Source organism: Trachemys scripta, chromosome 16 (genome assembly GCF_013100865.1).
Source record: "Trachemys scripta elegans isolate TJP31775 chromosome 16, CAS_Tse_1.0, whole genome shotgun sequence".
NCBI lineage: Eukaryota > Metazoa > Chordata > Testudines > Emydidae > Trachemys > Trachemys scripta.
The window spans coordinates 19,982,771-20,004,657 of NC_048313.1; the positions used below are offsets into that span (position 1 = coordinate 19,982,771).

General features: G+C 51.5%; 1 protein-coding gene across 1 annotated transcript; it reads left to right on the top strand.

The window, feature by feature from the left end:
- Nucleotides 1-4,041: 4,041 nt before the first annotated feature.
- On the top strand, nucleotides 4,042-12,571 carry PRR13 (proline rich 13). The gene is made up of 4 exons (XM_034792770.1): nucleotides 4,042-4,143; nucleotides 7,472-7,517; nucleotides 10,034-10,437; nucleotides 11,139-12,571. Exons 2-4 carry the CDS (start codon nucleotides 7,499-7,501, stop codon nucleotides 11,184-11,186), a joined length of 471 nt encoding a protein of 156 aa, XP_034648661.1. The 5' UTR covers nucleotides 4,042-4,143; nucleotides 7,472-7,498; the 3' UTR covers nucleotides 11,187-12,571.
- The last annotated feature ends 9,316 nt before the right edge of the window (nucleotides 12,572-21,887 follow it).

Here is a 21,887-nt window from a genome sequence, read left to right on the forward strand (position 1 = left end):
CCCCGGCTCGGCACCGCACCGCCGGCCCGGCCCCCAGCTCGGCCCCCGGCCCAGCAGCACCGGCCCCGCATGTCCCGATTTTCCCGGACATGTCCGGCTTTTGGGGATTTCCCCCCGGACGGGGATTTAGAGCCCAAAAAGCTGGACATGTCCGGGAAAATCCGGACGTGTGGTAACCCTAATCTGACTTGCATAACAAGGCCAGAGAATGGCCCTGAATTACATCCTGTTTGAAGTAACAGAGAGTCCTGTGGCACCTTTAAGACTAACAGATGTATTGGAGCATAAGCTTTCATGGGTATTCACCCATGAAAGCTTATTCTCCTCCCTTGGTGAGGTTCTCCTCCCTTGGTGTTTACACCTTAACTGCTAGCAGAGGACCTCACCCTCCCTGACTGAATTAACCTCGTTATCTCCAGACTGATTCTTGCCTGCATATTTATACCTGCCCTGGAAATTTCCATTACATGCATCTGACGAAGTGGGTATTTACCCACGAAAGCTTATGCTCCAATACATCTGTTAGTCTTAAAGGTGCCACAGGACTCTGTTGCTTTTTACAGATCCAGACTAACATGGCTACCCCTCTGATACTTGACATCCTGTTTGAAGATGTTAGAAAACCCTCCACTCTTGATTTAAAACTTGCCTGTGGTGGAGAATCCCGCACAACCCTTGGACCTTGTTAGACCTTTGTCTGCTCACCTGACCAGCCTGTGAGCACGTGCAGGTACTGACAGACTGCGATCAAGTCACCCCTTAGCTTTCTCTTTGCTGAGCTAAATAGAACGAGCTCCTGGAGTCTCTCACTGTAAGGCAGGTCACCCAACCCTGTCGGCGTTCTTGTGTCTCTTCTCTGCACCCTCTCCGAGACCAAGGTGCTGCTACAGCAAGAGGCATGGGGCTGGACAGATCCAGTGGGGCCGGAGAAAAACACCCGGGCACCTATCCCTGTGCAACCCCCAGGTTCTTATCCTGCTCTCCTCCCAGGAGCATCTGAGCACCTTCCAGTCCAACTCCCACCTGTCACACATGGCTCATTTCCCCCACCCCCCGGGGCAGAACTGGGTGGGCAGCGGAGGGTTTTGTTTTGGTAGGGTCTTGGTTTAAATGTACACTGGGTTTATAGCCAATGGGCCCCCGGGTCTGAGCCTGCAGGGAGCTGAGGATTCTGGGCGAGAAGAGCCAATGGTCTGATGGAGGACTCTGCGCTGGATGGGTCCCTGGGAGCAGGGGTTAAACAGGGCGGAGAGGATCCGACACTTGCTAATCACCCCACCTCATGCTTTTCTCCCAGAGATCTCCAAGCGTTTTACAAAGGAGGTCAGGCACATTAGCCCCATTTCACATACAGGGAAACTGAGGCACGGAGTGGCGACGTGAGTTGCTCAGCAGAGCCAGGACTAGCACTCAGGTCTCCCAAGGCCCAGTCTGGTGCTTTATCCGCGAGCCCCTAGTGCCTTCCAGAGCAGGGAATAGACCCCAGAGTCCTGGTGCCCAGTCTCCTCCTCTAATGATTAGTCTGTGATCTGGTGCAGTAGGGCCTCAGATTCTTGCCCCTAATAGCAACCCAGAATAACAACACTTAACAACATGTCCCTTCAGCACAAAGGACTTCAGAGATTTGCATCTAAAATGGGGGGTGGGGCGGGCATAGTTATTGCTGGGCGAGGCTGCCCCAGACTCAAACTGCAGAGGGATTCTTAAACCCTGGGGCTGAAGCAGCTTCCTAGATCTCATCCCAAGAGGAATCCAGCCAGTGATTTCTCCAGGGCATGGGATTCTGAACATGGAGGACTCTGGGGCAGGACTTTTATCTGTCACTAATGTTTGCACATCTCAGGCATCACCAGGTCAGGGGTGTTGTTCCCATTTTCGCAGGGAAGTAAACTCAGTCACAGGGTAAGCGAGGTATATGCCCAAGTGTTACCAGTCGTGCCGGAGCTACAAACAGAGCCTGTCGTGTATGCAGCATTCCCTTCCGCGGCAGCCAAATCCAGGCCAGGATTTAGGATGGCCCCATATCATGGCACTAAGCAATGGGAACAAGATACATTCTATTCATTACAGCTGTGTCCTGCCTTCCATCCCTACCTGCTCGAGCCCACTCCCCTCCCAGAAGGGGGACCAGAACCCAGGAGGCCTGGCTCCTAGCCCCACCTGCTCTACCCATTATATCCCACTCCCCTCCCGGAGCCAGGGCTAGAACCCAGGAGTCCTGGCTCCAATCTTCTGCTGTACTGACTAGAAAACAACCCAATAAAACTTTGCCAGTTTTCCCAAGAGATTCCCCAGCCCCAAGTCCCTTTCCCCACATGTAGTTCCATTGCCTAATACACTGGGCAGCGCTCCCTAGGGACACTATCCTTTGAGTGCAGCCAGGATCTCACTGACCTTGGCGCCGCTGTCAGGTGAGCTTTGCTTTCATGCAGTGTCATCAGAGCTGTGTGTAAACACGCAGTGCTCTAACTTGGCTGGGCTCCAGGACAGGGCCTGTGCCCTTCAGACACCCACACCCTGCTCGCCAGCTTGGCACTGACTAATCTCTCGGGAACAGGCCCTGATCCCCACATCTTAAAGCATGTGTGTTTGGGGGCAGGGGGCTGGCTCTGAGGGGCACACCCTAAGGTTGCATCCGAAGAAGTGAGGTTTTTACTCACGAAAGCTTATGCCCAAATAAATCTGTTAGTCTTTAAGGTGCCACCAGACTCCTTGTTGTTTTTGAAGATACAGACTAACACGGCTACCCCCTGATACTAGGAAAGGTCACTGCCTTGCTGTTTCTCTATCCAGTGCTTATATATCCATCACCATAATACCTGGCTGCTTTACACTTATTAGCAGATTTTATCCTCACATACCCATGAGGTATGAGCCCCATTTACAGGTGGGGAAACTGAGGCACAGGATAGACTCTATGACTTGCCCCAGGTCACCCAGGACAAATGTGGATGATGCATTATCCCAGGTCTCCAGGCTGGTGCCCAACCCACTGGACCATCCTTCCTAGGGCTTTCTCTGCCTCTCAAAAGAGCATTCAGTGCCGTGGATTTCAATGGTGTGAGACTGAACAGCCAGAATGTTTCTTTGCCACCTCTCATCTGAGGATCTCAAAGCACTTCCCAAGCATTAGTGAATTAAGCCTCACAAGCTGCCTCACAAGCCATCTCCTGCCCCACAATGTGAGTTGGGGTTGTTATCCCTGTTTTCCAGGTGGGGAAACTGAGGCACAGATAGCTGACGAGACACAGCCAATCAGTTCTGGATGTTGCTCCCTGAGTCTGACCAGTGAACCACACTCCTGTACAAAGCCCAGAATCGAACAGAGGAGTCTAGTACCCCCCAGTCTCCTTCTCCAAATACCAGACCACGCTCCTCCTAGAGCCAGGAAGAAAACCCAGCAGTCCTGATGCCCAATCCCCCTCCCTAACTACTATGCCACACTTCCCTCCTGCAGCTGGGGCTAGGCCTGAGCAGTCCAGATTCCCAGCCCCCCCTGCTCCAACCCACTAGACCCCACTCCCCTCCTAGAGCAGGGGAGAGAACCCAGGAGTCCGGAGTCCCAGCCCCCCTGCTTTAACCCACTAGACCCCACTCCCCTCCTAGAGCAGGGGAGAGAACCCAGGAGTCCGGAGTCCCAGCCCCCCTGCTTTAACCCACTAGACCCCACTCCCCTCCTAGAGCAGGGGAGAGAACCCAGGAGTCCGGAGTCCCAGCCCCCCTGCTTTAACCCACTAGACCCCACTCCCCTCCTAGAGCAGGGGAGAGAACCCAGGAGTTCGGAGTCCCAGCCCCCCCCCACTTTAACCCACTAGACCCCCACTCCCCTCCCAGAGCAGGGGAGAGAACCCAGGAGTCCGGAGTCCCCTCCCCCTCTCCAGGTGTAGCGGGAGAGGCCGGCGGGGCCAGGTACGAACCTGCCCCGCCCCCACGCCCGGAGGCGGGTGTGGCCCTTGTAAGCGGGGCCAGCGGCTACTTCCCGCAAGCGCGGTCCGGGGGTGACGGACAGCGGGGCCAGCCAGTGCGGGCCGCCCTGGGCCGGCGCCAGCCAATGGGGGCCGGGCGGGCCGGGGACACCAGCGCTTCCAGGAAGCCGGCGGGGCACAGCTGGGGAGCTCGGGAGCGGAGCCGCCTGGTGCCAAGGTGACGGCGGGGGGGCCCTGTCCGTGTATCCCCGCACACCCGTCTGTCCCCCTGTACGTCCCTCTGTCCGTCCCTCCTCCCCCTCGTGTATCCCCCCGCACACCCATCAGTCTGTCCGTCCCTCCTCCCCCCCCGTGTATCCCCCGCACACCCATCAGTCTGTCCGTCCCTCCTTGTCCCCTCAGGTATCCCCCTGCACATCTGTCTGTCTGTCCCCCCCTACGTCCCTCTGTCTGTCCATACTGCCCTCCTCCCCCCCCGTGTATCCCCCCGCATACCCGTCAGTCTGTCTGTCCTCCCCATACGTCCCTCTGCCTGTCCGTCTGTCCGTCCCTGCCCCTCCCGTGTATCCCCCTGCACACCCGTCAGTCTGTCCCTCCCTGCCCCCCATACGTCCCTCCGTCTGTCCGCCCCTCCCATGTATCGCCCTGCACACCCGTCAGTCTGTCCCTCCATCTGTCCATCCTCCCCCTGTGTATCCCCCCCTGCACACCGGTCAGTCTGTCCCTCCTTCCCACCCCTTGCATCTCCCTTGCACATCCCTCTGTCCATCCGTCCCTCCCCCCACCACCTCTGTCTGTTCCCCCTGCCCTGCACGTCCCTCTGTCAGTCCCTCCCCCTTTGCATCCCCCCACAGCTGTCAGTCTGTCTGTCCCTCTGTGCATCCCTCTGTGCGCCTCTGTCCCTCCCTCCCTCATGCATACCTCTCTGTGTATCCCCCCACACGTCCCTTTGTCTGCCTGTCCATCCCTGCCCCATGTGTGCCCCTCCACGTGTCCTTCCCCGCACAGCTGTCAGTCTCTCAGTCCCTCTGTGCATCCCCCTGTACACCCCCATCTGTCCCTCCCCCATGCGTGCCCCTCTGTATAGCCTCCCTGTACACCCGTCCCTCTGTGCATCCTCCTGCCCACCCCTCCGTCTATCCGTCCCTCTGTTTATGTGTATCCTTCCCACACACAGCTGTCAGTCTGTCCCTCTCTGCATCCCCCTGCACACCCATCTATCTGTCTATCCATCTCTGGTGCATGCTCCTCTGTCTGCCCCCCATGCACACCCCTCTTCCGTCTCTGTAATTTGCTCATCCCAAATCTGATTCTCATCTGTTGTAGGCAGGACCACCGAGAGCGGGTTCGGACCCCGGTGAAAATTTTTTTTTCAGGCCCACCAGCAAGGGCGGACCAGCTAAACAGGGCCAACAAGGTGGGGGGGAAGCCGGTCCCCGGGTCCCCTTCCGGACTGCCGGGCCCTGGTAATTTGTACCGGCTTACCCCCCTCTCGTCGGCCCTGGTTGTAGGTAGCTAAACTAGTTCTGCTCTCACTACAGACCTCTTGGGGGCTGCTTTCCCACTCCCTCCTGAATTTTTGGAGGGGTGTGTGTGTGAGGCTTGGTTTGGGGCATTGTAACTCTGTGGGTCCTCAGTGAGTTGCAGTCTGCATGGGGGACCAACTTTCTGCCTCCCCCATTAGTTCTTTTGCTGAGCTGCCAACCTTCCTGAGAGTGAGCTGGTCACCTCTGTGCGGCAACGCAGCGATGTCCAGTGCTTAACTTGTGCCAGGGCTGAGCCCTGGCACCTCTTGGCTTGGCAGTTCAGAGCCCTGGCGCCTCTGAGTTTGCTGCATCAGTTATGAATGTAAAAAAAAAATTGCTTTGAGCCCCAGCACTTAATTCCTTGAGCTCCGGCATCTCTTTCAGCACAAATTAAGCCCTGGCTGGCTGTCCTGGGCTGCAGGGCATGGGGTGTCCCTGAGCTGCTCCCTGCTCCTGGACTTTAAAAACTGATGCGATCTCCAGGGTGGGGCAATCTAGCTGAGTCACTTTGTGCTGCCTGGCCTTGGACCCAGCTCTGCTTAGGAGGGTGGACTGGAGCGGGTTGGGGCGGTTTCGCTTTGCTCTGAATCGATTTGACTAGCCGAGTTGTTGGTGTTCTTTCTGTGCAGATCTGTGTGTTCGTGTGCTGCGGGGGCGGGAGGGACGGTGTTGGAATGAGAGTTGGGGCTGGATTAGGCTCATTTCTTGTAGCAAAGCGTTGTTCCCTGACTGTACCTTCTATCCTAACCCCCCACCTCCTCCGACAATGCACCAGCTGCAGATACAGAGCTGGGGGCTGACGTATAATTGCCCCTCTCGTGTGGGAGGGCTAAGGGTGGTTGGAGTGCCTGCTTTCCCATGCTCCTCCAAGGAATGGTGGTGGTGCCAAAGGATGTCTGGAGTTAGTCTGACCCTGAGGAATAGGGGAGCCTGCATAGGGACCCCTTCCCCCATCTCAATCCAGCAGTAAATTCTTGTTTCGCTGGTGACTGTTACTGAGCAGCATCTGGGGAGAGAGGAAAAGAACACTAGAGGTTTGGGTTTCAGATACTGCGGGTGGGGGTCCTTGCCCAGAGTTGGTTTAACACTGATGGAGCCGTGGTCTTGATTGTAAGGTCTTTGGGGCAGGGGGCTGTCTGGGGGTGGACAGGACCTAGCGCACTGGAGTGGGGAGGGGAGCTGATGGCTTGAAGCAGAGATTAAGTGGAGTTTGAAGAGGGCTGTGGAGGAGCTTGGGGGGCATGTGGGGCGCAGCGTTGGGGGATGGCAGAGGAAGCCAGGGAGGTGATGGGGCTGGAGCAGTGGAAGCGGGAAGGTGTGGGGGTGCCTATCAAGCAGCTCAAGACGGGGGAGCTCTGAAATAACCCAGCGGCCTCTCCCGTGTAGGCATCTCAGTGCCTCTGCCTGGGGGGACGGGTGCATTGGTGGGGATGGTTATGCCAGCTCCGAGTCCCCGGAACCAGAGTCGGCCGAGCTCAGGCTGCAAGCATTGCCCTAAGCCACACCTGCTTGGCTAGATAGGAACAGCAGCTGTTTCCTCCTGTGATCCTGTGTGTTCCTCTGCTCATTTGCTTGGGTACACACGCTGTGGGGCCAGCAGGAGAGGAGACCGTGAGGGTGGGGGCTGTGGACTTCTCCTCCTGGGAGGGATGGAAAATCAGTCACCAGCCAGAACTGCCTCTTGATGAGGACATGGGGCCTGGTGGCTAGAGCATTGGGCTGGCAGCCAGGAGACCTGGGTTTTGCTCCTGGCTCTGCCAAGGTGACCTAGGGCAAAGCACTGCCCCTCTCCGGTCTCCTCTTCCATCCTTTGTCTAGTTAGATGGTAGGCTCTCTAGGGCAGGCCCTGATCTCTGTTAGGGGTGCAAACAGCAGGCTGTCCCCATCTGGTGTTCTCTTCTCCGAGCTCTAGGCCTGGCTGGGCTAATCTGCTGCTGCACCAGAGACTTGGTCCTGGGTGACCCATGCTTGCCCAGTGCTACTTACCCGCTTTGCCTAACAGTGTGTCTTTCCCTCCAGGTGACTGGACACTTCTCCTCTCTAACCATGTGGGATCCCAACGCAGGTGAGGGGCAACAGGACCGATGGCAAGTCTGGCAGGTTTCTCAGCTGCTCCTCTGGCTTCCCCTCTGATGCTCCCCCGTTCTTTGCCTCAGCAGGGGAAAGAAGGGGTATGGGGCTCCTTCTTGCCTCTAAAGCGGCAGGTTCAAATCTAGCCCAACTTGGGTGGTCCACGTGAAATGAGCTGGAGGTTTTGGTGGCAGGTTCTGTGGGATGCAGACGCAGCATGTGCCTCATGCTAACTCTGCATCGGTCTTCCACTGCAGCGCACGAGAGGGAGATTCCCATGCCTGAGCTAGTCTTTTTTGGTGACAAATCTGAGGAACTGTCCCAGATTGAGGTGTCAACAGAGGAAGTTGTGGAATTAAACTCTAATAAATCAACAGGATCAGATGGGATTCACCCAAGAGTTCTGAAGGAACTCAAATATGAAATTGTAGAACTACTAGTTGTACTATGTAACTTATTGCTTAAATCAGCCTCTGTACCAGATGACTAGAGGGTAACTAATGTAACTATCTTTTTTTAAAAGGCTCCAGAGGCAATCCTGGCATTTACAGGCTGGTAAGCCTAACTTTATAGTAGGCAGATTGGTTGGAAATATAGAAAAGAACAAAATTGTCAGACATATAGATAAACACATATAGGGGAAGAGTCAACGTGGCTTTTGTCAAGAAAAATCATGCCTCACCAATCTATTAGAATTCTTTGAGGGGGTCAACAAATATGTGGCCAAGGGTGAACCAGTGGCTGTAGTGTACTTGGACTTTCAGAAAGCCTTTGACCAGGTCCTTCACCAAAGGCTCTTAAGGAAAGTAGGCAGTCATGGGATAAAGGGACAGATCCTCTCCTAGATCAGTAACTGGTTAAAAGAAAGGGTAGGAATAAATGGTCAGTTTTTACTGTGGGGAGAGGTAAATAGCGGGGTCCCCAAAGATCTGTACTGGGACCAGTGCTGTTCAACATATTCATAAATGATCTTGGGGAAAAAGGGGTAAATAGTGAAGTGTCAAAGTTTGCAGATGATCCAAAATTACTCAAGATAGGTAAGTTCAAAACTGACTACAAAGAGATCTCCCTACACTGGGTGACTGGGCAGATGAAATTCAATGGTGGTAAATGCAAAGCAATGCACGTTGGAAAACAAAAAATCCCAACTATACATGAAAAATGATGGGGTTTAAAGTAGCTGCTACCGCTCAAGAAAGAGATCTGGAAGTCATTGCTAATAAAAGCAACAGAGGGTCCTGTGCCACAGGACCCTCTGTTGCTTTTTACAGATTCAGACTAACACGGCTACCCCTCTGATACTCATTGAGCAGATGTTTTCAGAGAACTATTAGCAATGTGCAGCGGCAGCCAAAAAAGCCAATTGAATATCTATCCCTTTCCTAATGGTTCCTAATAATGAGACTGAAAATATCATATTGGCATTATGATAAACCCGTGGTACACCCACCCCTTGAATACTGTGTACAATTCTGGTTGCCCCATCTCAAAACCGATACATTAGAAGTTGGAAAAGTGCAGAAAAGGGCAACAAAAATGTTTACGGGGATGGAACAGCTTCCATATGAGAAGAGATTAAAAAAACTGGGATGGCTCATTTTAGAAAAGAGATGACTAAGGAGGGATATGATAGAGGACTATAGAGTCATGACTGGTGTGGAGATAGTGAATACGGAAGTGTTATTTATCTTATCCCATAACACACGAGCCAGGGGTCACCCAATGAAATTAACAGGCAGCAGGTTTAAAACGAACAAAAGAAAGTACTTCTTCATACAACGCACAGTCAGTCTGTGGTATTGGTTGCCGGGGGATGTTGTGAAGGCCAAAAGGATAAGTGGGTTCAAAAAAGAACGAAGCGTTCCTGGAGGAGAGGTCCATCAATGGCTATTAGCCAAGACGGTCATGGCCACACCCCATGCTCTGTGTGTCTCAAGCCCCAGACTGCCAGAAGCTGGGCCTGGACGACAGGGGCTGGATCACTAGATAAATTGCCCTGTTCTGTTCATTCCCTCTGGAGTACCTGGGATTGCCGCTGTTGGAAGACGGGACACTGGGCTAGCTGGACCAGTGGTTCTGAGCCAGCATGGCCGTTCTTATGGCCGTGCCCCACCAGTAGCAGAAACATGTACAGAGGATGGATTCAGCTAAGCCAATGGAGCTGTTCCTCTAGCTCAAGCAATTGCAGCTGGTGCTCTTAGATCCCCAGGACCTGGTCAATTACCCCTGCTGGCAACCCACTGGGGGCATCATTGCAGTCCAGAACCAGGGGACCCCCCGCTGCCCAAGCAGCAAAGGGGGGAGGCAAAGCTAGGGAGCAGAAGCCAAGCCTGTAACACTTGGTGTCGCTCCCCTGTGCTGTCGCGGGGGGGACGGGGGAGCAGTGAGGTGGGGAAGCAGCAGTGATGCTGCAGGGTGGGGCTGGGAGCAGGGCAGTGCTAGAGGGGGGATATTGCTCCACGGGTGTCTCTCTTCTCCTGCTGGCTGTGACACTGGTTTATTTCCTTCCAGGACAGCCTGGTGCCTACCCCGGAGCGGCCTTCCCTCCCAACCCCACGTACCCACCTGGCTCCAATCCTGCCTACCCTCCCCCCGGGAACCCTGCCTTCCCCCCGGGCACAGTGCCCCATGGCTCCTATCCCATCCCTCCAGCGGGGGTTCCAGGGCAGCCTGCATACCCCCCCGGCCACCCCATTCAACCCCCTTTCCCCGGCCAGCAGCCTGGCTACCCTCTGGGTCCCTACCCACCGCCTGCTCCTGGAATGCCTGGGGGGATGGGTATTAATCCCCTGATGCCTGGGACTGTCATGGTCGGGACCCAAGTGCTGGACAAGAAGGCGGCGAAGAAGATGAGGAAGAAGATGAAGAAGGCTCACAAGGTGCACAAACCACACAAGCTGCACAAGCATGGAAAGGTCAGTGGGGCGAGGTGGGGGCGGAATGGGGGTGCATTCTGGCATAGAGGTCAGAGGTACATGCTGGGTTGGGGGAGGGGAAGGAGAAGGCTTGTGTGTTGGTTTTTTTCTCAGCACCTGTGTCTGGGTCATCCCGCGTGCCCCCCCCCCAATCTGTTCAGCAATTAGTGCCGTCCCTGAACCTTGCCAGGGAGGGCGGCTGGTTCGCTCAGGGCTTGGGGTGGGGACCCTTCCGCATCCTGGATTGAGTTTGAGTCCAGCCAGTGCTGCTGGTTCCTCATTACATGAGTCTGGAGGGTCTTGGCTTAGTTCCTAGTCTCCGTGGTTAAGGCAACACCCCCCCCCCTTTACAGTGTGGGGCGGGGGCAATGCAAGTAGGGGAACTCCTCTGGGCATGGCAGGGGAGCCCCTGAACATGGGCGTGTGGCCGGGGTGGGGATTGGTGCATGGGGGTTAGCAGTAGACCCAAGACCCTTTGCCAACTACACAAACCCTGTGACATGGGGGAAGGGTGGCAGTGGTTCGTGGGATCGGTAGGGGGTCACCTGTGGGAGCTGAGCCCTGCTTCCATGGGCAGCAGCTCAGGACCCTGTTAGCAGGGTGCCCCCTTCCTTTCTATTACCAGCCATCCACCTGCCAACAGCATGTCAACTCCCTGGGCTGAGGTCCAAGCCTCATGGTTTCTCTCCCCCTTCCTGCAGCATTCCTCTTCCTCCTCCTCCTCCTCCTCCTCCAGCAGCAGCGACTGACTGAGGCTTCCCTCCGCCTTCCAGCCACGCATGCTTCCCGCAGACCAGACAGTGATCTTCCCCTGCTACAACCAAGCCACTGGCTGACTGGACTGATGCCAGCCACCTCCCTAACAGCCTGTATAACAGGGCTAGGGACAGAGGCTAAAATCCCCAGGAAAATCTGGCACAGAACAGGGAGCCCTGGTGAGCCATACGCTAATCTGGATGTCACTGATCGGGTGATGGAGGGCACTGGTGCGATCGGAGGTGCAACCTTAGCATTAAAAGCAGGTGCACTGGGGGCCAGGTGTTAAAATGCAGGAGCCCTGTAGCAAATTGCAGTTGGGACTCTGAGCTTTTTTACCTTTCATGACAAGTCCCTTCTGGACTTAAAAATTGGAGCCTCCCGACTCACAGCCTATGCCCTGTTCATGATGCAATTGCAGAATAAGTCCTTGCAAATCAAGGCATCTGCACCAGCCGCTCCCTTCATCCCTTGATATTCTGGCTCGTTCTGACTGGCCTGCAGAAATCTGGGGATGTTGCTGACTGGCTGAGCGGCAGGTTTGTTTTCAAAGGCATAAGGAAGTTGGGTATCTAAATGACTTTGGATAAATCTGCCCCCAGTTGTCCATTTTCTGGTGGGATGTTCCTTTTGGGGCTGAGGGAGGAGGTAGTCTATATAGAAACTAATTACAAAAAGTCTATATAGTATGTATAAAAACTAATCACAGAAGTGCTTGGAATAATAGCTCTGAATTAAAATTCTGAATGTCTCATGTCGTAAATGAATGTACATGATCAGGGATAACTTTATAAGAGTTTGAAACTTGATTTTAGTGTGAAGATTTTTTTTTCCCCCCTCTCCCCCCCGCTCCCCAACAAGGATCTTGGAAGGAAAGGGTTGGAGGTGGGGGCCGGTATTCCAAGAGGTCCCCTTGGTGGGAGGTGTAGGGGCTACCCAAATACAGTCTGGCTGACACCGTATAAAACAGAACAGAATGCAGCCATATCTCATCACTAACCCGAACGTATGGCCTTAGAAGACTACAAGTCCCAGCATGCTATGCTCCCCACTGTTCCCAATTGCTGGGCTGGAGCATGGCCTGCTGGGCTCTGTAGTATCTGCAGGCTGCCTCTTCATGCTGAAGAAGGTGACTCAGCGCTGCAACGTGGAGCTGTGTGACATGGCTCAGGGCTATCTTTGGGATGGTTTTGGAGCCCAAGCTCTGCACATGGGCACAGAGGGGACCAAGACGGATCTGGACTAGCCATGACGGCTTGTTGCATGGTGCTCCCGTGCATACTTTATTTTAATCCCTCTGGCTGTGGAAGTTGTCTTCTGTACCCGCTGTATACTTGTATCTCTTCATCGCTTCTCCAATAAAGTTTTTTGGTTTTAATACTGAACTGCAGTCAGTGTATCAAAGGTGCTGGTGGCTTCCCAGAATCTGCTGCACCCTCCCTCACAGGGGGGCGTCTGCTTTTAATTGCAGATTTAACCGGCCGGGCAGTGGGCGTTCCCAGGTTCCCCATCTGCAGAGCACAGTTGCAGCCCTACCTAAAGAGCCTTGACTCTTTAGCTCAACCCGAAGCTGCTTGTGCCTTCAGCTCTGGAGAGCCCCAGTTCAATCCCCACCATCAGCCAAAATGGCAACCGTTGCCTAAGCATCAGGTGAAACTTCCTGCCACCTCCCACCCTGTCTCTGGTTGCTTCCTGAGTCTTGGTCAGTGTGCCAGGCTGAAGCTGCTATTCTGGGCTGAGCTGTAAGTGACTGAGACCCCAGCCTGCCCTCAGGGCTTGTGCTATGTTCCCATGGGCTGCAGCGTCTGGTTTGGGATCTGCCCCCTCCTCCCCGTGTCGGTAAATCTCCCAATCTTTGGTGTGTCTTTTCTTAAAGCCCCAGCTCATGATTCCATGAGAATTTCAACTTCCATTTTAAAGAAGTTTCTAGCCTTCAGGGGTGCAGAGAAAACGAAAAGCTTAAAAATATGACTTGTTGTTGCTCTTTTTCTTTGTGTTGTGGTGAGCCAGGGTCCTGGACCAGGACCCCACTGTGCTAGGTGCAGAACAAAAAGATGGTCCCGGTCCTAGTGGCTTAGACTAATGGTTCTCAACCCAGGGGTCCACGTACCTCTGGGGGTACACAGAGGTCTCCCAGGGAGTACATCGACTCATCTAGATAGTTGCCCAGTTTTACAACAGGCTACATCAAAAACACTAGCGAAGTCAGTACAAATTAAAATTTCATACAGACAATGGCTTTTCTACTGCTCTATATACCACACACCGAAATGTAAGTACGATATTTATATTCCAGTTGATATATTTGATAATTAGATGGTAAAAAGGAGAAAGGAAGCAGTTTTTCAGTGCTAGTGCGCTGTGACACTTCAGTATTTTTATGCCTGATTTTGTAAGCAAGTCATTTTTAAGTGAGGTGAACGTTGGGGATATGCAAGACAAATCCAACTCCTGAAAGGGGCACAGTCGTCTGGAAAGGTTGAGAGCCACTGGCTTAGACTTAGAAATTAGATGGCAAATAACCCCCTCCCCCATCTCCCCCCCCCCTCCCCAAATCTTTTGGCACTCTCATGGGTTAAGCAAATCTCATGACTTTTAACAGTGATTGGCTATGCTCTATTTCAAGGCCTGCTGCAGTGAATGCTCATCATTGATCCCAACGTGTTGCTGAGTATTAATAGAGCCCTGCACGGCTACAAATTTATATCCGCGGATAGAAATCGGTATGCGGTGAACCGCGGGGCCCTGCCGGGAACCACAGCAGCGAAAGGAGCAGAACATGGGGCCGTGGCACCTGGGAGCCAGCGCCCCATGCCGGCAGCTCCTCCCATGCAACTGTACCATCCCTGTTCCTTCCATGTAGCTGTCTGTGTGACTGCTTCTCCTGGCTGCAGTCTGTACAGTCATGCCAGAGGACAGGGCTGGGGGCGGTACAGCCACACGGGAGGAGCTGCCGGCATGGGGCGCTGGTTCCTGGGAGTGGCAGCCCCACAGTTTGCTCCTTTTGCTGCTGTGGTTCCCGGGAGAGCCCTGTGGTTCGGTGAATACCAATTTCTATCCATGGATATCCATATCCACGGATATACATTTGCATCCACGCAGGCCTCCAAGTATTAAATCCTGCTGCAGATAAAAACCGAACAACAAAACTGGTCTCTGGCTGTGCTCAGGTCTATGCTTAAGATTTAGATCAACCTAGCTGTATCGCTCCAGGCCATGGGGAAACTCACACCCCACGCACTATAGTTAAGCCAACCTAACCCCAGCCTGGCCGCAGCTAGGTTGACAGAAGAATTCTTCCGTCAACCAAGCTACTGCTGCTCGGGGAAGTGGATTGCCTGGAAAACCCTTTTGGTGGATGTAAGAAGCGTCTAGGCTACAGCACTTTACTAGGAGTGCTGCAGGGGCACAGTGTAGACATGTTCTTTATCTCACTGCCTGCGTCCATCTGATCGCCTCTCCGGCTCAGCATTGGACTGCATCCTAGCTGACCTGGGTTTTATCCTGGCATATCACACAGTCACTTAAGCTGTGTTGCCAAATGAGACTGAAGGTGTTTCGCATACTCCAATGGGGTAAATGCCTGTGCACGTGGCGAATGGGCCCTCCTGAGGCTATGTCTACACAGCTGCAGTGCTATAGTGTAGATGCTTCCTACGTGGATGGAAGGGGGTTTTCTTAATGTAGGAAACTCACCTCCCTGTGCAGCGGTAGCGACGTCAACAAAAGCATTCCTCTGCCCACCTACCCCTGTCTACAGCGGGTTTAGGTCAACTTAACTACAATGTTTCGATCTAACGTCTAAATGTAGACCAGGCCTGAGGACCAGTTGACGCAGGATTTGTTTAAGGTTCCAGACCTGTTGTTGTGCTGCTGATACTAATAATAAAGATTTTTGTGACAGCTGGGCTCTTCTCTGAGCGGCCGAGTAACCTGGCTTCTCCTGTGAAACATGGGCAGCTAACCACAGCGGGCTTGGCCAGAGGGGAGAAACCTAGACTGGGAGACAAGTCTCGAGTGCTATGATGTCAGGCTTGCTTCTGAGCTCAGCTCCTGCTGGTGTAAATTGGGAGTGATTCTGGTGTCAAACCAGAGCTCCAAGCCAGGTGTGAACAGGCCCCTGTCCTTTTACTGGGCTGCTAACACTGATGAACAATTGTGCCGGTTTCACCCTCAACAGTTGCTCTTTCCCTGCTAATTTATTTTAGCAGGTACATCTGGTTATTCTGGGAGTTGGGGTGGTGCCAGCCCTTCCGCCCAGCTGCAGAAGCAAGGGCCAGGCTTTCTTGCTGCCTGTAGTGCACTGGGATTAAAAATGTAGTGCTGGCTAATGGAACATGATGGACGAGGGCTGCTTGCAGGAGCCCAGTAACCACGGAGGGGAGATGGTGGGGGAGGAGAAGAGAGATGGTCGTGTGGCTGTGACACTGCCTGCAACAGAGGCGATCTGGCTTCAATTCCCAGTTCTTCCTTGTGTGACTGTGCAAATTGCTGGATGTCTCAGCTTCCCTATCTATAAACTAGAGAGGATAATACTTCCTGCTCCTTTCCGGGTTGCCCTTGTCTATTTAGATTGGAAGCCTTTTGAGGCAGGGACTGTGTGTCAGCTCCTGTGGACCTTCTCTCATATTCTGAAGTGGTGTCAAGCAGGGGGAAGTTATATCAGCCTGATTATTATTCTGCTATAGCTACGCTGGTCAATTGCCCCATAGTGTCAAGCCCCCGTGTCTGGGCAGTACTTAGCGATGGGGCTCTGATTGTTGCTGCAGCTTAGGAGTTAACACAATACGAAACAACGAACAGCTTGGGAGACAGCCCAAGGCCGGGCCTGTAAAAACTAGAGAGAGCTGTAATGGTGGGGGAGTTGGATGCTTTGTATAAATCCAGCTGCCCTGAGAAACCGTGATGGACCCACAGTAGGGAATGGGTGAGTTGATATGTTAAAGAGGAACTCCCTTGTCCCTTTGGCCTGAGCAGTTAGCTACTAGTTGGGGGCCTTGCTGCGTTCTTTCTATTTGGAGGCCAAATGGTCCGAGTCAGATCCGTTCTTTAATGCAATCCTGCTTGTTTACAAAGAATGCACACGGAGTTCTCTTTCCCTGGACGCCATAGAAACCAACAGCAGCAGGCAGTTTCCTTGCTCACAGTTCCTTCCAAGCCTGTTGCTCCAGCTGGGCCTGTGCCCCAAGGAGCTCTGGATTTAGGAATTGCTTTGCTCAGTGTTCCAAGACCGAAGTGGCGTGGGCGGCTAAATCCCATTTTTCAGAGTGACATAGGAACTTTGGCCCAGATTCTTAAAGGTGTTAAGGCAGGGGAATTAGGTACCTAAATACTTCATCTTTCAGTGAGATTTAGTCTTCTCAGACACTTCTGAAAATGGGACTTGGCCATCTAAGTCACGTAAGGCCAGATCTTTAAAGGTATTCAGATGCATACTGGGATTTTCAAAAGCACCTAGGCCCCCAACACCCTATGGGTGCCTTTGAAAATCCCACTAGGTGCCTAAATAGCTTAAAAAATATGTCCCTTAGGCTTTGCAATTCTGAGTGGCACAGTTTGTTGCCAAGAAACTGCCCCAAACCAGCCTGATTGGTCAAAAAACCTACCTGGACCGCCTCAAAATAGTGGCGGGGTGGGAATTTGCATCTGTGTGTCATCGTGCTGGGCAGGGTTTGAGCCAAAATGTCATAGTTCTAGGCAGAGTTTGAACCAGAACGTCATCGCGCTGGGCAGCGTTTGAGCCAAAACACCATTGCATTGGCCACAGGTTATAGTCCAAGAAAAAATAAGTGGCCAGCGGCACGAGGAAAAGAATCACAGGCTGCAGCTGTATGTAAACTGCCACCCATCTTAAAAAGCACTCACTCAAAATTGCTTATTTACTGCTAGCTGGGCAACTGAGGGAATCACAGCTTAGTCCTGCTCAGACTTTGCCTTGAGGCTGACTGCCTTGGGCAGTAGCTTCAATCATCTCCAGCTACCTTGCTCCATAAAGGGGCTTAAGTGCTCCTTCGGTTTATCCAGAAAGAAGAGCGGTCAGAGCACCCATTAGCTTTAATGAGATCTATAAGTATCAGGGGGTAGCCATGTTAGTCTATATCCACAAAAACAACAAGGAGTCCGGTCGCACCTTAATTACTAACAGATTTATTTGGGCATAAGCTTTCGTGGGTAAAAAACCTCACTTCTTCAGATGCATGGAGTGAAAGTTACATGAAAGCTTATGCCCAAATAAATCTGTTAGTCTTTAAGGTGCCACCGGACTCCTGGTTGTTTTAATGAGATCTATGATTGTCTGTGGATCAAAGATGCCCGTGATGGCCGCTGTGAATACATTCCAGGGGTCCTCCCTGATGGTCTAATGGTGAGGAGTTAGTGTGAATACCTTCCTGCACAGCACTATTTTACAATGATCAGAATGTTACAAACAAATCTTAAACTGAAATAAATAAGTAGAAAAATAAAACACAACATACACAATAATTAGCATGTTGACAATTATGCTGTAATAATGCATGATGAAACAGAACTGCCTTTCTGTTCTTTCTTACCACATTTTGGAAGTTTCTTGCTACCCTTTTAATCTTTCTGAGGCTGTTTTTTTTCTTCTTCTGCACGGCATTTTTCCATTTTCCCAAGAGAATATAATGAAATAGTTTCTATTCTTTAGATTACAAAATACTGTTGATCTGACCTTCTATCCACGGCTCTGTGTCTTCAAAGGTAATGCACCTGCAGGAAAGTGTACATTAGCTAAGAATATTTAGATAAATTAAATGTATTTAATTGAGCAGGGCCTGATGAAATTCACCCTAGGACACTTAAAGAACCAGCTGAAGCAACCTCAGAACCCTTAGCCATTGTCTGTGAGTACCCAGGGAGGACAGGAGATGTCCCAGAGAACTGGAGAAGAGTAAACATAGTACCTATCTTTAAAAATGAGAACAAAGAGAAACTGGGGAATTACAGGCCAGTCAGCCTAACTTTGATATCTGGAAAGATACTAGAACAAATTATTAAAAATCTATTTTAAACAGCTAGAGGAGATTATAGTGATATAATAACCAACATGGATTTGTCAAGAAAAAAATCATGTGAAACCAACCTTATTTCCTTTCTTGGCACAGCTAATGGGTAGGGGGGGAAGCTGTAGATATAATATAGCTTGATTTTAGGAAGGCTTTTGACACAGTCTCACATTATAGTCTCATAAGCAAGCTAGAGAAGTGTGGTCTAGATTAAATTGCTATAGGGTAGTGCAAAACTGGTTGAAAGACTGTCCTCAAAGAATTGTTATCAATGCTTCACTGTGAAATTGGAGGGAGATATCTAATGGGGTCATCATGTAGGGGTCTGTCCTGGGTCCAGCACTATTCAATATTTTCATTAATGCCTTGGCTAATGGAGTGGAGAGTATGCTTACAAAATCTGCACATGACACCAAGCCAGGAGAGGTTACCTGCACTTTGGAGGGCAAGATTAGAATTCAAAATGGCCTTGTAAATTGGAGAATTGGTCTGAAATCAACAAAATTAAATTTATTTAAGACAAGGGCAAAGTACAACACTTAGAAAGGAAAAATCAAATGCATAGCTACAAAATGGGGAATGATTGGCTGTACTGCTGAAAAGGATCTAGGGTTATAGGGGATCACAAATCGAATACGAGTCAACAATATGATGCAGTTGTGAGAATATTCTGGGGTGTATTAACAGGAGTGTCATATCCAGGGCCGGCTCTAGGATTTTTGCCGTCCCAAGCAGAAACAATTTTGGCCGCCCTTCCCACCCCCTGTTTTTTTCTTACCTCACCCCCGGCCCCGCCTCAGCTCCGCCCCTTCCCCAAATCCCCAGCCCTGCCTCCTCCCCCCCAGGCTCGTAAGCCTAGGAGGGAGGGGGAGAAGGGGTGTGCGCGCCGCGGCCACTCGGAGTCTCCCCCTCCCTCCTAGGCTCTCAAACCTGGGAGGGAAGGTGAGCAGCGGCACGCGAATCAGCTGTTTCGCACACCACGGCCGCTCGGGATCTCCCCCTCCCTACCAGGTTTGAGAGCCTGGGAGGGAGGGGGAGCAGCGGCGCGCGAATCAGCTGTTTCGTGCACCAGCGGCAGCAGCGGAGGTGAGCTAAGGCGGCCGGGGCACATTTTTAGGGGCGGCATTCTGGCGCCGGCCATGCCGCCCCTAAAAATGTGCCGCCCCAAGCACCAGCTTGTTTTGCTGGTGCCTAGAGCCGGCCCTGGTCATATCTAAGACATGGGAGGTAATTGTGCCACTCTGCTTAGCACTGGTGAGGCCTCAGCTGGAGAACTGTGTCCAATTGTGAGTGACACACCTTAAAAAAGATATGGACAGAGGAAAGCAACAAAAATGCTGAAGGGTTTAGAAAATGCATTGGGACAGATTAAAAACAGTGGAGATGTTTTGTCTTGAGAGGAGAAGACTGACAGGGGACCTGATAACAGTTTTCACATGGGTTAGGACTGTTATAGGATGATGCTCAATCGTTCTCCATGTCCACTGACATTAGGACAAGAAGAAATCAGCTTAATCTGTATTGAGGGAGATTTAGGTTAGATACTAGGAAACACTTTCTACCTATAAGAATAATTAAGCTCTGGAATAGACTTCCAAGGGAGGTTGTGGAATCCCCAACATTGGAGGCTTTTAAGAGCAGACCTACATTTCTGGATTCTATAACAGTGGAAGGCAAGGAAGGGTTTAGGTGTCTTGTTTTCCACCTAACGCCTACATACAGCTTCAAAACCCAAGGAAATTCCCCCTGCAGAAAACCAGTTAAAAACCAGTTCAGCTTGCTTAAAGGCATCACCTGCCCACACACACCCTAAAATCAGGGAAAGATCCAGTTAAGAGACAAGAGTCCTGTGGCACCTTATAGACTAACAGACATATTGGAGCATGAGTGTTTGTGGGTGAATACCCACTTTGTCGGATGCATGTAGTGGAAATTTCCAGAGGCAGGTATAAATATGCAAGCAAGAGTGAGTCAGGCTAGAGATAACGAGGTTAGTTCAATCAGGGAGGATGAGGCCCTCTTCTAGCAGTTGAGGTGTGAACACCAAGGGAGGAGAAACTGCTTTTGTAGTTGGCTAGCCATTCGCAGTCTTTGTTTAATCCTGAGCTGATGGTGTCAAATTTGCAGATGAACTGAAGCTTGGCAGTTTCTCTTTGAAGTCTGGTCCTGAAGTTTTTTTGTTGCAGAATGGCTACCTTTAAATCTGCTATTGTCTGTCCAGGGAGATTGAAGTGTTCTCCTACAGGTTTTTGTATATTGCCATTCCTAATATCTGATTTGTGTCCATTTATCCTTTTACATAGGGACTGTCCAGTTTGGCCGATGTACATAGCAGAGGGGCATTGCTGGCATATGATGGCGTATATTACATTGGTGGACGTGCAAGTGAATGAACCGGTGATGGTGTGGCTGATCTGGTTAGGTCCTGTGATGGTGTCGCTGGTGTAGATATGTGGGCAGAGTTGGCATCGAGGTTTGTTGCATGGATTGGTTCCTGAGTTAGAGTTACTATGGTGCAGTGTGTAGTTACTGGTGAGAATATGCTTCAGGTTGGTGGGTTGTCTGTGGGCGAGGACTGGCCTGCCACCCAAGGCCGGTGAAAGTGAGGGATCATTGTCCAGGATGGGTTGTAGATCACTGATGATGCGTTGGAGAGGCTTTAGCTGGGGACTGTATGTGATGGCCAGTGGAGTTCTGTTGGTTTCTTTCTTGGGCTTGTCTTGCAATAGGAGGCTTCTGGGTACACAGCTACCGCTGTAGCTCATTCCAGTGTGGGAAGCAAAATAAACTAAGCCAGTATAAGGCCCCTTTATACTGGTATAAATGTGGCCCCACTAAGGGTTGTACTGGTATAACTATATCGGTAACAAAATCACACCCTGAACCAACACAGTCATACTGGTACAAAACTTGTGCCTAAACCAGGGCTTAGTTAAAACGTATTAACGTCCCAATTTAGATCCTTTGTGGACGAGGCTTATGTGTCTGTGCAGCGCCTAGCGCAATAGGGCCCTGGTCTCAATTGGGATCTGCTGCCCAATGCAAATAATCAGCAGTGAGAACAGTTCAGGTAGTTTTTAACAAAGCTTAATTCCCACACATCACATTGGCTGCTTTCACTGACAAACTCTAACGCTCCATAAATGAGTCCCCTCCACTTCTCCCACCAGGAAAAATGGTGTGTTTCAACTAGACTGATTTAGTTAAAGCAGCAAATCCCACATGTAGGCCTGGTCTACACTTAAAAGTTAGACTGACATAACTACATTGGTTAGGGGTGTGAAAAATCAACACCCCTAGCACCGTAGATATGCAGACCGATCTCCCAGCTTAGATGAGGCTAAGTCAACAGAAGAATGCTTCCATCAATGAAGCCACTGTCATTCAGGGACATGGCGTTCCGCCGCCTACAGAAAACGCCTTCCATCACTGTAGGCTGCATCTACACTATGGGGCTTTGCAGGCATATCTATGGTGACTTGACGGCTTTTGGTACCCGCACTACCTATACCACAGCTATCTCGGTTATGTCTATACATACTGTAGTCACATCCCAATTGCAGTGTAAACATATCCTTACAGAGGCACTGTAGGGGATAGGGCACCAGATGGGGCACAATACTTCCTTCCTTCGGTTGTGTCTTTCCTTCACAGTTAACTTGAATT

Coding starts and splice junctions, on each gene's coding strand:
- PRR13 (XM_034792770.1), top strand. Junction 10,438..11,138: donor AGCTGCACAAGCATGGAAAG/GTCAGTGGGGCG, acceptor CCCTTCCTGCAG/CATTCCTCTTCCTCCTCCTC.